At 47.2% G+C, this 16,036-nt stretch overlaps 2 protein-coding genes across 7 annotated transcripts in view; one reads left to right on the top strand and one right to left on the bottom strand.

Moving 5' to 3' along the window:
* Fam228a (family with sequence similarity 228 member A) overlaps window positions 1-7,510 on the top strand; it is a 21,584-nt gene extending 14,074 nt beyond the window's left edge. Inside the window, exons 7-8 of the mRNA XM_031356657.1 lie at window positions 4,645-4,786; window positions 6,265-7,510. Of these exons, the coding sequence (XP_031212517.1) occupies window positions 4,645-4,786; window positions 6,265-6,423 (301 nt within the window). The 3' untranslated portion in view covers window positions 6,424-7,510. The remainder of the gene's footprint in view (window positions 1-4,644; window positions 4,787-6,264) is intronic.
* Window positions 7,511-8,012: 502 nt separating this feature from the next.
* The window catches only part of Itsn2 (intersectin 2), a 122,567-nt gene continuing 114,543 nt past the window's right edge, over window positions 8,013-16,036 (bottom strand). For 5 of the 6 annotated variants that reach the window (XM_031356653.1, XM_031356651.1, XM_031356650.1 and 2 more), the window contains 8 exons: window positions 15,759-15,857; window positions 14,960-15,127; window positions 14,369-14,584; window positions 13,725-13,846; window positions 12,990-13,072; window positions 9,909-9,992; window positions 9,288-9,461; window positions 8,013-8,910 (listed from right to left, as the gene is read on the bottom strand). In XM_031356653.1, the coding sequence (XP_031212513.1) occupies window positions 8,753-8,910; window positions 9,288-9,461; window positions 9,909-9,992; window positions 12,990-13,072; window positions 13,725-13,846; window positions 14,369-14,584; window positions 14,960-15,127; window positions 15,759-15,857 (1,104 nt within the window). In that variant the 3' untranslated portion in view covers window positions 8,013-8,752. Of the gene's footprint in view, window positions 8,911-9,287; window positions 9,462-9,908; window positions 9,993-11,576; window positions 11,608-12,989; window positions 13,073-13,724; window positions 13,847-14,368; window positions 14,585-14,959; window positions 15,128-15,758; window positions 15,858-16,036 lie in introns of those variants that run through there. The other variant, XM_031356654.1, reaches the window with a different exon arrangement.

Here is a 16,036-nt window from a genome sequence, read left to right as displayed (position 1 = left end):
TTTTTTTTTTGTCATAGATCACCAATCAATCCAAATTGGTTGGTCAGTCAGCCACCTTAGTGGTAAAGGCTGTTGGTGTCTTGGCAGCAGTGGCTCCTAGGGGTAGAGCTAAATTGTCAGGCTCTGCTGTATCTTGTTTATGGACAGCCTAGACAGTCTGTAACTGCCTTTGATCTGTTCCATAATTAATTTAAATTTTTTAGTAGGAGCCTGACCAGTTTTGTGGCCTCACTGAATCTGAGGGGATATTAATTTGTGTTTTTCATTGCTGTAATAGATCTCTTTCCTATAAGTTAATGGCTATATCAGCCACATATGGCCTTAGTTTTCCTACCTGACCTTCAGGTCTTGTACATCTAAGCCATCTGGTGTTTTGCTTTATTTGGGATAAGGTCCCAACTCCTTGAAAGTGGATGTCTACTGTTTGAAGTGGCCAACTTGCAGGCCAAGATTTTGGAGAGATAATAGTGACATCTGTTCCAGTGTCGACCATTCCTTCAATCTCAATATTGTTTACTAGTATTCTTAGTCTTGGCCTCTGATCCTCTGTAGAAGTTTGCCAAAATATTTGTTTTGGGCTCCCTTTTAAGTTTTTTGAATTGTCTATAAAACTTGCCTCAGCCTTGTTATCTCATATCAAAACATATTTTTGAAACAGTGATGCCTGCATGTGGACCCCCTGGGAGTTTTTTTTTTTTTTTGGGTATGATGTTGCCCCACTTGTCTATTGTTGCTCTACATTCCCTAGCCAAATGTTGTCCTCTGCCACACTTTTGACATATTCTAGAAGGAATAGAAGGAATAGGCCCCCTTTTGGGATTACTTTGTTTTTTTCTACAGTTATTTCTGAGATGACCCTGCTCACCACAATTAAAACATTTGAAGTCTTGGGTTGTCTCTAGTTCTTTAGTGGCAGCTTCTCCTATTACTGTCACATCAGTGGAGCAAGGTCTAACATCAGCTGTATGTCTAATCTATTGATGCTGCATTCAGCATTTACATTTTCAAAGGCTAAAGACTCGATTGCCTTTCTTGCTGCTGAATCTGATACACTCCTTTCCACTGCTGAGGTTAGCCTTTGCAGAAAGTCAGGGAAGGTTTTCTTTGGACCTTGCATGACTTGAGTAAATGGTTCAAGCCTTTTCCCTGATTCTGTGACTTTGTCAGCCTTTAAGGGTGATAATCGACACAATGCCAGTTTCTTCATCATATACAGCCTGCACCTCTACCTCAGCAAGGTGACCTTCACCAAGCATCTTGTCTGTGGAGATCTCTCTACCCCTGGATCTATTTTGTCATGTTATCTCCCTTGCTTCACCTCTCCACTATGTGAACCATTGTAAATATGACGCAGGTTCTATTTCTTTTGCAATATCCTTCCAATCTTGGGGGACTATTCTATTTTTAATAGAACAAGAAGTCAGGATTTGTTTTATAAATGGTGAATGTATTCCAAAATTAGTGACACTTTCCTTAAATTTCCTCAGTTCTAACACATCCACGGGTTGCTGTTCGAATTCCTAATAACCCTGTGGATGATCATCATCTAGTATACTGTTGTATACTAACCAGTCAGACTAAAGTTTGCTTTCTAATAACCTTTTGTTGGCTTTCTCTAATTTTATCTTCTGTTTCTCCTGCCTATTTTCCTTAATTGAGATTTTAAAATTCTTCCTTTAAGGTCTGTGTCCATGTTTCATATTTCTCCTTTTGCTGCTCTTCCTGTTCCTTGATTTCCTGTATTCTCTGCTCAAGGTTCTGCCTCCACATTTATTTATTTTTTTATATTGCAACTCTGATATTTTGCTATCCATTTTATTTTGATTAATTTTAAAAGGTTATTCTCCAAGTCTTGTTTCCAATCCTCATTATTTTCTCTGCTGCTCAGTCTGATCTGTGAGCTGCTGTATCTTTTGTTCTAGCATCTTTTCTAGCTCCTGTCTCCCACCTTTGTTTTCATCTTTCTGTCTTTTATTCTGATCTATAATTTCCTATGTTTTCAATTCTAGTGTTTCCTCTAGACCACATTGCCAAGTCTTAAATTTCTCTTTCTGTTGTTCATTTTGCTCTATAATTTCTTGCATCTTCTGTTCTAAGCCCTGCTTCCATGATCTTAACCTCTCTTTATGTTTTAATTCTGATATTGCAGTGTCTGCCTTATTTTGATTTGCTAGCTTTAGTAAATTATCCTCTAGACTTTGCTTCCAAATTTTATCTCTATCTCCTTGCTGTTCAGTTTGATGTGTGAATTGTTGAATTCTTTTTTCTAGTGTCTCTTCCAGCTTCTGTCTCCAACCTTTATTTTCTTCTTTCTGTTGCTTATCTTGACCTATAAAATCCTGAACCTTTAGATCTAGTGTTACTTGTAATCTCTTTTCTAAGGCAAGGATTTTTTTAATCTAGGGCCCTGTCTTTTGAGAAGACATAGTAGATCAAGAGAATAAATGTTGAAATATCGGTCAATGACAAGGTGTCTATTTCCTTTAAACCCATCCCTGTCAAATCTTTCAGAATATCATCCCTTAAAGCCCAAAAGGTCTTTATTGTGTTTCTTATCTTTAGTATCAATGTATGCATATTACCTTATCCAGAGCCCTTTGTACCTTTGTCTCCCTCTGTGTTTAATTCAGACTTGTCTGTCCAAGTCCTGTGTAGACTGGGGCGGGGAGGGGGGGCGGATACGGGGACTCGAACACAGATAGGTTCTCTTGGGCATAGATGCCCCAGTCAGTTCACTGTGTGTGCCCAAGTCCAGCTCCAGGCTGTGGTGCTGCCCCTAGCCATAGCTGTCTGCCTGGGGATTGGGGAAGGAGCCTCTGCAGTTCTCTGTAGGCCCCTCAGACCCAGTCAGCGTTCAATCCACACACTGCCGCAGCCTTGTATTGGGGGTGAGGGGAGGGGCAGTGATCTTTTATCTCAGACTAGTTGAGTTCTAATCAATAACATTGGCGCCATTTTGTTGTGGTAAATCTCCAACCTCAATAAGCCCATGCAAGGAAAATGCAACTCAGTTGTATATTTATAAACTGCACACCTATGTTGGGCAGCTATGCCTCTACACCAGCTATGAAATCCTTGCAGTTTCTCCAGGCCACGCGCTTCTGCTCCATCTTCCTTCCAATTCTCTTCCTCTAGCCTCCTCCATTTGCAGCCTCCTCCAACTCCTCCTCCTCCCCTCTTCTTCCTGTCTTGCTTGGAGAAACCTGCCTCATTTTTGCCCAGTAATTGGCTATTTGTCATCTTGGCCAATCAGATAATTAAGGAAAATCCCTCTACAGTACCGCCCCTCAACAAGCAGACATTGAGTGCTGGATATTGTGGTAATTTTTTACCCCAATAAGTCCATATAAGGAACATAAAATTAGTTATTATACTTATAAGCTATATGTATAGATTGGGCAGATCTATCACTATATTGATTTATTCCCTAGCTATAAGACCTCTTGTTACTTGTGGCTTCTCCATGTCATGTGATTCTGTTCTATCTTCCTTCCTCTTCCTCCGTTCTCTGAGATCTCCTGTCCCACCTTTCCCCTCCACTGCCCAATCATTTGCTTTAGACTTTATTTGACCAATCAGAATGGGGAGAAGGTTCAGTGAGATCACCTGAGTACGTACGTGATCTACTCCTCGTGGGGGCAGTCCCTCTTGAGGAAGTAGAATTAACATCAAATACAAAGTGCAGCCGGGCAACAGCAGAGCTGTGTCCTGTTTATCTTGATGTTTCCAGTGGAGAGACAATGAACAAATGCTTATGAGATATCCCTCCTTTGTAGAGATAGGCAGTGACTCTCTGAGAGGACATGTCTGGAGGGTGCCTCGTTTAACAAAGGAAAGAACTTGAGAGTGAGACACTAGACTAACCAGGGGCAGTGGATTGCAAAAAGTAGAATCTTTCTCAAGTGAAAAAGTGGAGCAGGCTGTACATCAGAAAGCCCCCTTATGTAATCGGCAAGGAAGCCAGGCTGCTTGAGGACCACGACCCCTGGTCTTCCCTCCTGGGACTGTGTTTCTTACCATCCCTTCTCCTTGAGAAGATGCTTTATTTCTTTTCTCTGCTTTGTGCATGTGCTGCCAATGAGATGTGCAGTTCTCCCTGGCTTCCTGGTACTCACAGGCTGCCTGATGGCTTCTCGGTTGCAAGCCTGGTCTCAGGATTGCTGCACCACCTCAGCTGCCCCTGGAGAAAGTCCTGTGACTCTCCTGATAGTTGTGTTAGCCCACTTCACCTGTGGCGCTTGGCTGACAAAAGGCTTATTTAGCTCACGGTTTGGAAGGATAAAGTTTGAAATCAAGTAGCCTCAATTGCTCTGGGCTTCTGATAGGGTAGTACACCACAGCAGGAGTTTCTGTAGGGTTAGACTGCTCAGGAAACAGGGAGAAAGAGAAAGGAAGAGACCAGAGTTCCACAGTCCCTTTCACCCCCAGACTTCAGCACCTCCTATTCTAACCTCCTCCTTAAGGTCCACCACATTCCCATATGAACCGTTAGGGAACATTATCCCAAGCTGAGCAAATGGACAGGCACCAGTGATGTCTACCCAGACCTTTTTAAATTTTTTTTCCCTCACAAGATGAATAGCATGTTCATTGATTAACGTTTAAATGGTAGAATTGAGTTGAGATTTTATTCTCTTTTCTCAGTCCTGAAAAGCGTGTCTATACATTAAACTCCCATCTGCCCAAGGAAGTGAAGACTGTCAGTCGAGGCCAGCTTGTTTTTGAAAGGCAGTTCCGAGCATCAAGGCTCAGCCAGGAGATCAAAGAGGCTGAAAAGAAGGGTCTGGTAAGCTGAGGTCTGGGAGTGGGACTGGGTGGGCAAGGTTTGCAATACCCACTGTGCAGGGAGCACTGGTGCCAGTGTGGAGCCTGGCAAAGCCCTCCCTCACAGAGGAGACAGCAACCAGAGTGTGGAGTGAAAATGTAAAGGCAGCAGGGAGCACTCGCTTTGTGCTGTGAGATGGTGGGGAGCAGGGAGCTCAGCTCTCCTCCCAGAGCAAGGAGGAGACCCAGAAACACAGCCTTTGTGGGTCCCTTAATCCCACAAGTGCAGATCTGTCTTTACAAGGTGAGGGCCAAGAAGACTGGCCAGAGCTGGCTCACCAGTAACTTCAGCTCTCCTCTTTCCCGACCCTTCGTCCTCTGACAGTTTCCTACCATTCACTACTCATTACACTGAAGACAAACCAAACATTTGCTCTTAGCCCTGCATGATGGTACACATCTGTGATCTTGGCAGGAGGATAAAAACTTGTAGGCCAGCGTCGGGAGGGATGAGTCAGCTGTTAAGAGCACTGGCTACGCTTTTTGAGGGGCCCAGGCTGATTCCTGGCACCCACACTGGGACTAGCAACCTTCCAGTTCCAGGGGTTCTGATGCGTTCTTCTGGCCTCTGTGCATACTGCATGTGTATAGTACACAGATACACATGCAGGCAAAACACTCATGCTCTCCCCTGTGCTTGTAGAAGCATGTGTCTTAGGTCATAATGTGGATTCTACTGTCATGGTGCAGGAGGCTCCGTGCTGCCACTGTAAGATTTAAAAAACGGGAGAGTTGTTTCTTTTTTCTTTTTAAATAATTTTTTAAAAAATTTGTTTATTTTATGTATGAGTGTTCTATCTGCATGTACACCTATGTGCCAGAAGAGGGCATAGGATCCCATTACAGGTGGTTGTGAGCCGCCATGTGGTTGCTGGGATTTGAACTCAGGACCTCTGGAAGAGAAGTCAGTGCTCTTAACTATTGAGCTGTCTCTCCAGCCCAAGCGAGTGTTTTAAATGCAAGTCTATTTTCTGTTCATAGACCAGCAGTGAGTAGATCTGCAGGTTGGCACACTGTCCCCCTTTGGGACCTTGGGGTCTTTGCCATCTTCAGTACCTGTCTTCTGAGGACTCATTTCTGCTACTGTTTTGATGTGGGACAGGATGGAAGGCAGTTTTTTTTCTCTTAGGACCCAGTCATATGGCTGTCTCTAACTGTAGGGTGCAGGTGCTGAGGAAGGCAGCTCCTGGAGGGTCTCAACACAGTGGAGGGGATTGCTTTGAGGACAGCTAGTCACTCCATACCATAAAGGTAGATGGAGTTGAAGAAATGGAGTGGCTCATCTGCTAACTGCAGACGTGTGATCAGAGGTGAGGCAAGCAGACTGGCTAGGAAACTGTCTGAAAGGTAGGAGGGCTAGGTGTGAGGAAAGGTCTGTGAGGCCCTTCCTCTTGTGGGGACCTGCTTAACTGACACACAGTCCCCATCTTCTGTGAACAGGTTTCAGGGACCCAACCACAGAGACCACGCTCCTGGGCAGCAGCAGATAGTATGCAGAGGCCATCAGCTGTGGGCAGAAGAGTGATGACGGCTGAGATCCTGGGGAAGCATCTGGCCTCCCTGCAGCAGGCAGCCAGGTCAGGCCTCCAGTGGTCATAGAGCTTCACCCCTTCACCTCTTACATGCAACTGCAGATACTGACGGTGCAGCTTTTCCCTAGGTAGGAAGCTCTAGCAAGAAATATCCAAATAACAGCAGCTAGATTTTTAAGTTCTGGCTGTGATCTAGGAAGTCTGTGTGGTGTTTTTGTTTCATTGAACATTTAACAGCAAGACAGCTTTATCATCTCCCAGTATTTGGTTCTCAAAAGAGCTCCGTGCCTGGCTTGGGGGCAGTTCCCAGCTCAAAGGTATCAGGGCTTTATTCAAGTTCAGTCCTGCTCCTGCTCCAGGGTGCACTCTCCTCACAGAAGCTCAGGCATGGCAGTGGGAAACAAATCTGCATGTTGCCTCTGTGGGCACTGAAGGGGCTTGACAGGAACTCCTCACCAAGGGGAGACTTCTAGTTGTGTGAGGGCTATCTGCTTCCTGGTGACAGGAGGAGTCTCCTCACATCCTCACATCCTCTAGAAAGTTGGGCTCACATTTCAGTGGGGAAGAGAACTTGACCTCCTCAGAGGCGGATCTGGGTCACTGGGTGAAGAGGACAACTGGAGTTGTTGGCTGTACCATCTCTAGTCATCAAAGTCATACGACTCAGATCCTGAGGGCTCCTATGTCCTAAATCTAAGGTATCCTGATTGTTGTTGAGTGATAGAGACACAATACTAGTCACACTTACCCAGTGAGGATTGAAATCCCCACAGTCCTGGGAAGGGTAGGATTAATGTGTAGCTATAGTTATGAGTGACCCCAGAGCTCCACACAGGGCTGCCTGCAGCAACTCTCCCTGACTTCATCTTGATTCAGCACCAACAAAACATGCTCCCCAAACCCAGGAAAGCTGGAGTAGGCTTGCTCAACAGGCTGTGCCTGATTCTTCAAAGCTCCCTGTAGATGAGCATGGTTCTGGTTGTCTCAGTTTTAGTTACCAGGTAAAGGCTCTTTTCTTTTTTAACCAGTGGTGCTGGGGTCAGTATCTGAGGTCAATAAGGGATGAATCTTTGAAATCAACCTCAGTACACTAAACTGTGTTCTCAAGTGAGTCAGCCAGTGATAATATTTAAATAAAAATGGAGAAAATGGAAGAGCCCTGAGTTACTCTCTGAGCTGCTTGGAAAAAGATATTGCCTTAGCAGTCCAAGTGATTCTTTCAAAGGGTGAGGATTTTGTGTCCAAAAATTAATGAAATACTTTAAAAATTTTTATTTTAGTATTAAAAGACCACACCAGCAGTATGGATATGGCTCTGACAGGATAGCAGACAGGATGTAATTGGGATTCTGAGCAGAGCAGCAGATGTGCAGATAGTCCTGTCCTTTGCCCTTCACCCTTCCTTGTGGGCCACCCCTTTGGTCCAGAGGGGCAAAGCACAGCTCCTATGCACTTCACCTACCCACAAAAGCCACTAGTGAAATCAAGCCCCAGAAGCCTGACAGAGATGGCTACAAAGCCCTGGGCTAGCTAGAAGGAGGGTCAGGCAAGACCTCTTGGTTCCACCTCACAACATCCTTCTGGTTTCATTATCAACAACTTCTGAAAGTAACTGTTTAAAAGCCTTTCACATAGAGAGTCGAGCTTTGAAAGGAGTTACATTCATAAACTTATACTTTTATTCTCTTTCTGTACATGTTGGCAATGATAAAGCTTAACGATGCATGTTCTATGAAATATGCAAAACAAGGAATTTACATAAATAATTTATACTTCAGAAAACTAAAGTTGAAAAATAGTCCCACATTATTAGAGTTCACAGTATATTTAAAGTACATCAAGCTTTCCTCCTTATATTTCAAACTATATTGTCTTAGCAGAGAGTGATAAAATCTAATCAGAATAAAACGATCAAGTTTCTGTTTATTCAGTGCACAAGTGGATGCTATTTCAGTATCAGGCTGCACAAGCCCCAAGGCTGCAGCATTTCATCTTAGCCCTTCACCTCCTGAGTGCTGTGACCCAGCAGAGGTCACACAGTGTGGAATGGTTCCAATATCACCAATCCCACAGTGGACACATTCGACAAGTGGTACCATCCGGTGGTCTGATGCCTCATTTCCACATAATACTTTTATAGCCCTGAAAATGGAAACCCTGGCATCTAACACAGCTGACATGTTAACACTAGTACAAGGCACTGTGCTGTGGCGTTTGTTTACAAGATCATGTTTGCATAGATTGCTAGCAATTTAGTGTGCAATAAAATACAGACCCAGCAAGTGTGGCTTTTTGATGGATGAAGCCATGTGATGCTCCTCTGCCCCAGGAGGGCAAAATCTCTTTTTAGACCCAGCCTTGTGGGCAGCTCCTCTGGTGCTGGCTTCTCCAGGCCCTCAAAGGAGAGTTTTTTGTTCAAAAAGTTGCAGGTCAAAGCGGACCCAGACTTCTCCAGTGGGGACTTCGTGCAGTAGTAGTCGGCGGGTGGTGGGCCCTTTGCTTTCCTGTTCTGTTCGGATTTTTGCCACTGGAACTTCAGTTCGACCCAGGAAGTCTGGGGAATAAACATCATGTGAGGATCAGACATCTTTGTTCCCATTAAGCTCTAAAGACTCCCAAGCAAGGAGAGTCTGAAATAGCATTTAGACAACTTTCAGACACTGAAGAGCGACAGTGCACAAACGTACAGTGACAGCTGCCTATTTAGAATGTTCTACCCATCAAGGACGTGCAAGTGTTTCCCTTATGTGTACAGGTAGTACCTGTATTCAGAGGGCATGCTCTTCCCTCAAACACCCACCTCCTGCTGACATGGGCCTGTGCCATTTCCTGTAGGTGTCATGGGGTATAAGCATGTCTTAGGACCCTGGGTGCAGACTCTAGACCCCAGAAAACTGGAAATACCTTTAGACTATGCCAAGTTATACTTACCATCTGGAGAAAACTGGTCTCTGTCAAACATTGTGAGACACAGAACATCCTGGTAGAGATCCTTGATGAAGAACTGGCAGTTGAAGTTCCACTTGGGGTTTAGTGTGTCTTGGAGGGTCCTCGTGGTATAGCTTTGAGAACCCATGCTCACTTCACAGTACGGATTACTTTTCCCTGCACAGAAACAATCCAGGACACATGCAGTGTGGTAAGTGAATGGGGAGACCATGGCAGGGTCTATAGGCTGCTTCACCAGAGACTGTGGCAGGAAGTACCACTGCCTGGCAGGACAGTTACCGTAGAGTCTATCGGCTGTATGGCCCATGTTCCCAATGATGTCACAATTTTGGGGAGCAAGTGTATGTCCTACCAGCAGGACGGCCCCCCACAAGCCTGGCCAGGTACCTGTGTGGCATGCTTTGTGTACTCTCGTGCTGTAGCAGTCAAAATGGTAGGTGCTGCTTCTTACTGGGAAACAGTGAATAATGTTGGCCCAACAGATAGCTTACCGGGGTTCTAGCAACACCAGGAACACTACCTTAAAAACTACCCATTATTCCATGTTCTAAAGAGGTCAGGAACAGGGTGCTACCACATCTGTTGAATGAAAGCAGCACTTACCATTTGGTTTGCAGGCTTTTAATTCTGTAGCTTCAATGACATGGACCATCAGACGCCCAATGCCTGAAGTCTTTTGAGAACGGGCTACAAAAGAGGAAGTGAGTTGTGTTACTCCAAGAATGTACACAGCCACCAGAGTGAAGGAGCAGTGCTGTAGGGCCTCTGTGATGTGACTGACCCCCATCCCCTTAGCCATGCTCTGCCATTGGCTGTGCTCCTGCTGTGTCTCTGTAATCAGCTAGAACTTTAGCCCTGGACTAACTACTCTCACCTGCCGGTGCTCTGGCATCAGCAGCTAGCACTGGTTCCTCCCCCAGGCTGTGCTGCTGCTAGGGATGCCTTTCTGGCATCCTTTGCCCATCGGTACTTAACCCATCCTTCAAGATCCAGGCTAGCTCAGTCACCTCAGCCTCCTTCCCTCTGTGTACCACTAGTCTTGACTGAGAAACACCCCACAGCCCACTAAGCCTGACATTCTGCACCCTGTCACCTCCTCTGCCAAGGAGAAGCCACTGTGTTGCATGGACTGCTTTATCTAGGTGTGGTAATCCTGTAAATGCCTATGAATAGTTGTATTAATTTAAAACGCATGCAGTTTGTCCAGTACTTCTTGCAAATAACATTTGCTGGTTACTTTGTGTTAGACATGTGCTAGATCTTTATACAGAGTATATCTAATTCAATAATTGCCTTACAAGGAGTTCCCATTTTACAGATGAGGAAAACTAGGTCTTCGGAAGGACCATGTGCTCCGCTCACAGGCTTTTTAAAGACAGTCTCATTCTAGCCCAAGCTGTTGGCCTTGAACTTGGAATCCTCCTGTCTCAGGGACCCTTTCTGTTTTTCCTTTTGAGACAGAGACTGAGTACCCTGACTGGCCTGGATCTTGCTGTACAGGCCAGGTTAGCTTTGGACTTACAGAGGTCTGCCTGCCTCTGCCTCCAGTGTGGTGGGACTAAAGGTATGCCATCACACCTGGACCAGAGTGGCAAGGTTAAGTGGCAAGGTTAAAATGTGAACATCAGATAACAAAGTGTAAACCACTCTTCAAAATTTCAGTTACATGTAAGACAAAATGTTACAAGACCAAATGTTGTCTTGATGAGCAGTTTTACTTCATGTTTAATCTCTTTAGAAAGGTCCTTGAGATATTTTAATGTGGACAGAGCGAGTCTCGTGGTCTGGGCATGTGCAGTCTTCTCACCTCTTTTTCTTTTCTTTTTTGAGACAAGGTATTGTTAGGTATCTCAGGCTGGCCTCAACCTTGAGGGCCTCTTGCCTCAGCTTCAGTGGTGTGCTGCCTGGTCTACAAGCAGCGGCCCACTCCCCAGTGTCCTCATATCTCTACCATGGAGAATGCCCTTGTTCCGTGAAGGCAGAACCTGGCCCTACTAACTCTGTAGGCCCCATTATGCACATCACAAGGCCTGGCACATAGCACGTAACTGTGTCTGGGGGACTATACCCATGGAGAGTGCAGAACACACAGAGTGAGAAACTCATGGAGAATGCAGAACAAATACAGTGAGAAACTCAGGAAAACCTTGATTTGCACTTTAGACAAATTAGGAGATGATTATATGTTTTATGAAATGATTCAATTATTGATTTTTTCAATAGCAATCTTTAAAAATAGTATTCAATTAGGAAAAGGCAATTTTCACATACCTTCAGGAGCACAGAACAAAATAAGGGGAACCTGAATAAAAACACACAAAGAGCTTCGGCTTCAGCAGTGGAGCCTGAGTGGGAGCACTGAAAGGGAGGAGGTCGGGAGGGGAGGTGGGCCTGCACTGGGAAGATGGGGATGGGCACTGCCATGGGGGCCAGCGATGCTTGCCAAGGATCCTATAGAACACTGAGCTGGTTGACAGCCTGTCCTATGAACAGAGGACACAGTGTGACACTGTGGTGACACAGTGTCAGTGGTGACTTCAGAGAATGTCACCACTTCACTTCAGTGAAGTCTGGGGGCAGTGCAGCCCTAACATAGTTCCGCTTGGGCCTTGAGAATGGGAAGAGTCCTGAGGGGAAGGCCTGGCAGCTGCCTGTGACACAGTAGTGGAGACAGAGTGGGGAGTGGGGCTAGATCATAGGCAGTGTTGGGGATGAACCCGAATTTGGGGCCAAAAAGCTTTCCTTAACTTGAGAAGCTAGAAGGAAGATGCTCTGGCAGGGGGTTGGCACTGTCAAAAGAGGAGGCTGATGGAGCCTCTGCAAAGGACACAGGCCTTGGGAAGGACAGCAGAGCTGCTGGAGAGGACTTGTCTGGAATGCCAGGATTGCAGAGGGTAGCCATAACCCACCGTTGAGCTGACGACCCATGGGAGGGTTGTCTGATGGACACAATGCTCAGAGGAGGGTAGCCACCCAGGAAGATTGGAGGAAAGAGAGCTGAGAGCCAGATGAGGCTGCAGAGAAGAGCCTCAGGATATAAAGAGGTTGGGGGTGGGGATGGGGAGAGGGTGTGTGTGTGTGTGTGTGTGTGTGTGTGTGAGTGTGTGTGTGTGTGTGGGTGTGTGTGTGTGCGCATGTGTAAGCAGAGGAAGCAGGAACAATAGGAATGGGTGGGTTGCTAGTGTCCTTGAAAGTGCCACCTACATAGCCATGGGGGAAAGATATGGAGTGAACCTAGTGTGCCACAGAGTGGAGGGCTGAGGTGCTGGGGGGCCTGACCAGGCCTTGGGTACTAGGTCCTGGAGGCTAGGAGGAGGAGGCAGAGGCTGAGAGGACAGGGGCAGAGTGCCATTCCCAGCAAGTGGAGTCATGTGGGACAAGACATGTCCCAGCAGGGTAAGGTTGGGCAGAGTGGAGGGAAGGGGCAGGGGCAGGAGCAGCTGGCTGCACAGAGAAGGCAGGACCTGCATTTGGTCCCATAGTGTGAGAGCTCAGGGCAGCCTGGAACAGCTGCCTCGGGGGTTGGGGGGTACCCGGGCTCTTCTGCTTTGTGATCTGAATCCATCTCCAGGCCTTACTGCTGGGGCAGCAGCTGGGGTCTCTAGGACCAGATTCCAGTCTGCCTGTACCACCTGGCAGCTGGTCCCTCCCCCCACCCCCCGCCCCGGGGACACTGGCAGGTACCTTGGTAAGCCTTTTCCCGTTTCTTCTTCTCGGTGTCAATGTACTGCTCTGAAGCGGCCTTGATCTTCTGGACCCAGGCAGTCCTGGAAGAGAAGCAGAAAGGTGCTCAGGAGGACTGCCACACTTTCTCTCCCTTGCTGATCTCAGCTTTAAGCTCTTTTAACAGGTTCCCAGTCACACCCCTAATCTAAGTCCAGGTGATAGACTGAACTGAGACCTTCTAAAGATACCTTTCAACAACACAAGGCCCTAGTGAGGGACTAGGAGCCCAGAGCTAAATGAGACAACCACACTGATGGCAGCTTAGCATGATGGGTGGTCACCATAGAACTGTGCAGAGGCACAGCAATGTCCTTGGGACTGTCATGAGAGGTGCTTACCCTGGGAGCCCCACTGGAGGGAAGCATGGCTGGTGGCCATGTGGCAGGGAGGGCGGACAGCTGGCCAAGTGCAAGTCTGTGGGATGCAGATCTGTGGGGTTCAGGTAGCCTCCAAGGAGATTTTAGTGGGGACCAGGCATGGATCTGCCATTTGGGGAGCTTACGAGGAGACAGGATGCAGGTTGCTGTTAGTAGGCAGCTGTATGACTAGTATGTATCTAAGCTAGAGCCTACTGTGGGCTGAGGAGGCTGGGGTTAGAGCTGGTAGGACTTGATAATGAGCTGGACTTATGGCACTGGGACATGCCTGTGCTGCCTCCTAGAGTTCGAGACAGGCCACAGGATCAGGACTGACCTCTCGTTGATGTTGTCTGTTCGGAGGGTGTACACACGATCAATGTGGGAAATGTGGAAGACAGGCTCATCGCTGGAAGGGTCTGTGGGAAGTTTCACCAATACTTCATTCAGGAAAATGGGCTGAAAGAATTAGGACCAAAATACTGGCTGTCAGGTAGGCCACAGCACTTCACCCACCAGGGAGGTCTTTAAAATTCTGAGGAGCCTGTGGTAGAGAAGGGAGAGGGGCCTAGTGCCCAAGGTCTGTGCCCAAGAAGAAAAACAAGCCTGGTTGGCAAAGTAAATACCCAGTGTCATTGGTCTAGGGACAAGCTCTGAGTGCCCCTGCTGCTGATGCGACTGGCTCTCTGCACACTGATACATGGCTTGATGACTCCAGTTACAGAGAGATTGATGCTGGCTGTGGCACAATGCTGTGTTTGCCAGGAGGAAGCCAAACTCTAAAGCTGGCTCCTGCTGGCACCTGCTGGCCCAGCAGCAGGTCTGCCACACTCAAGGGCGCCTTCCCTTGAGAACTGTTGAAAGACACTGCAAGGCACCTGAGGCAGGGAAGGAGGCCCCAGGGAAGGGCAGGAGCAGGTGGGAGGGGATGTCGGGCAAGATGGAGCCTCATTAGGTCCATCCGTGGTGCTTGGCACTCACCGTTTTATACATTTTGAACTGAGCACTGGACTTGGAGCTGAAGAGCTTCTCAGAGCCAGAGGAAGTGGCAAACTGCCTGACCAGGTAGGTGAGCAGCAGGAAGTCATTGAAGAGGAATGCATGCAGCTCCTTGCTGCTCTTGGTCTTATATAACTTCCCACTATGCAAGATCTTGCGGGGACCCAGGCAGTTGGTGAGGGAGTTGAAAATAAGTTGCTTAAAAGAGAAGAAAATGGCACTTTGTAAGTCTGAGTACAAATGATCCCACTGTGCGTGAAAGGCCACTGCCCAGAACCTGAGATTGCTATGGTGAAATTTTCTAGGTGGTAATGCAGTTAGAATTACCCACCTTTCCAGAACAAATATAAACAAAACCTTCCTATTTATCACTGTTTAGAATTCCTACTGACCCCGACCTTGTGAAAAAATTGATAGTTGATTCTACTGATTTCTACTGGTAAAATTCAAAGAACTCACTACAAATACCCCAATTTGCCTCTTCCCAAGGCAGGAGAGCAACCCAAGGGGTGTCCTGCAGGGCAGGATGCTAGGGGAGCCTGCCCGAGTGCCCAGCTTAGCCCACAGCCTCACCTCTGCCAAGCCTTCACACTGCACATGTGCCTGGATCCACTCCAGCCGGTCTGAGTTCTCCTTCTCTCGGACTCCCTCGTTCACCTGAGAGCACAGCTCCTCAGCTCGTTCAAGGGCGAGCTTCAGGGAGGAGTGGTCGACATGACTCTGTGGAGTGTTCTCCAGGATCTGGAAGACAGTGGGCAGTCTCCTAACTCCTGTCCACCATGCCCTGTTGCTTAAATGAGGGCTGCCTGGGGTGAAACCCCCAGTGAGGGGAAAGAAAGGTAATGGTGCTGGCCCTGGGAACAGGAACTGGTAACTGAGACTGGGGGTGACATGACAGGAACACTGTGGCTCTGACTGAATCTGGTACTAGGCCATAGGCTAACAGGTACCTCAGATCTCCCCAATAACTTAAGTCATGCGTTTTTTGTTTGGGTGGTTTTGACCTTCTGATCCAGAGTCTCTGAAGTACAAGCTGGCAAGAAATCCAATACACTGCTTTATAAAACCCCTACTCTTTCGAAAGCATTTTGCCTCCAGGAGAAAGGTCCGCTATTCGTGACTCCATGTTCTCTCTGGGCTGATGATGGCTTCACAGCTTGAAGAGGGCCTTAACCCTCCTCCCTCACAGGCACACAGTGACTGTGCGATGCCAGGACAGTCCCTGTGGAGGTATGGCATTAGATCCCACTTTTATATTTAAGACATCGGCCTTTAGACTACACACACAGGAAGCTGGGGCAGGCAGGCAGGGGGCAGAGGGATCTCTGAGCAGCCAGGAGGGTTCTCCTGCTGAGTCAGACCAAGGACTCACACTTCTGATGAGCAGAGGGTAGCGCGTGATCCTCTGCATGGGCTTCAGCAGGAAGCTGGACAGGGGCATTCCTTTGCATCGTGGGTCTGATGCCAACTTCTGCAAAACAGAGAGGACTGTGAGGAAACCATGGAAACACTGGCCAAGCCACCTGCCTAGACTTCTTTTAATGGCAAGATCTGAAATGACACGTAACAGTAACAGTAACAGAAATCTCTCATGAGGCCAGCCCGGCTCTGCTTAGCTTTTTCATGCGCAGTTTGCTTCATTCTTCCTTT

This window comes from Mastomys coucha, unplaced genomic scaffold (genome assembly GCF_008632895.1).
Source record: "Mastomys coucha isolate ucsf_1 unplaced genomic scaffold, UCSF_Mcou_1 pScaffold6, whole genome shotgun sequence".
Taxonomy (NCBI): domain Eukaryota; kingdom Metazoa; phylum Chordata; class Mammalia; order Rodentia; family Muridae; genus Mastomys; species Mastomys coucha.
The sequence above is the reverse complement of the archived record's forward strand: the minus strand, read 5'-3'. Positions and strand labels throughout refer to the sequence as shown.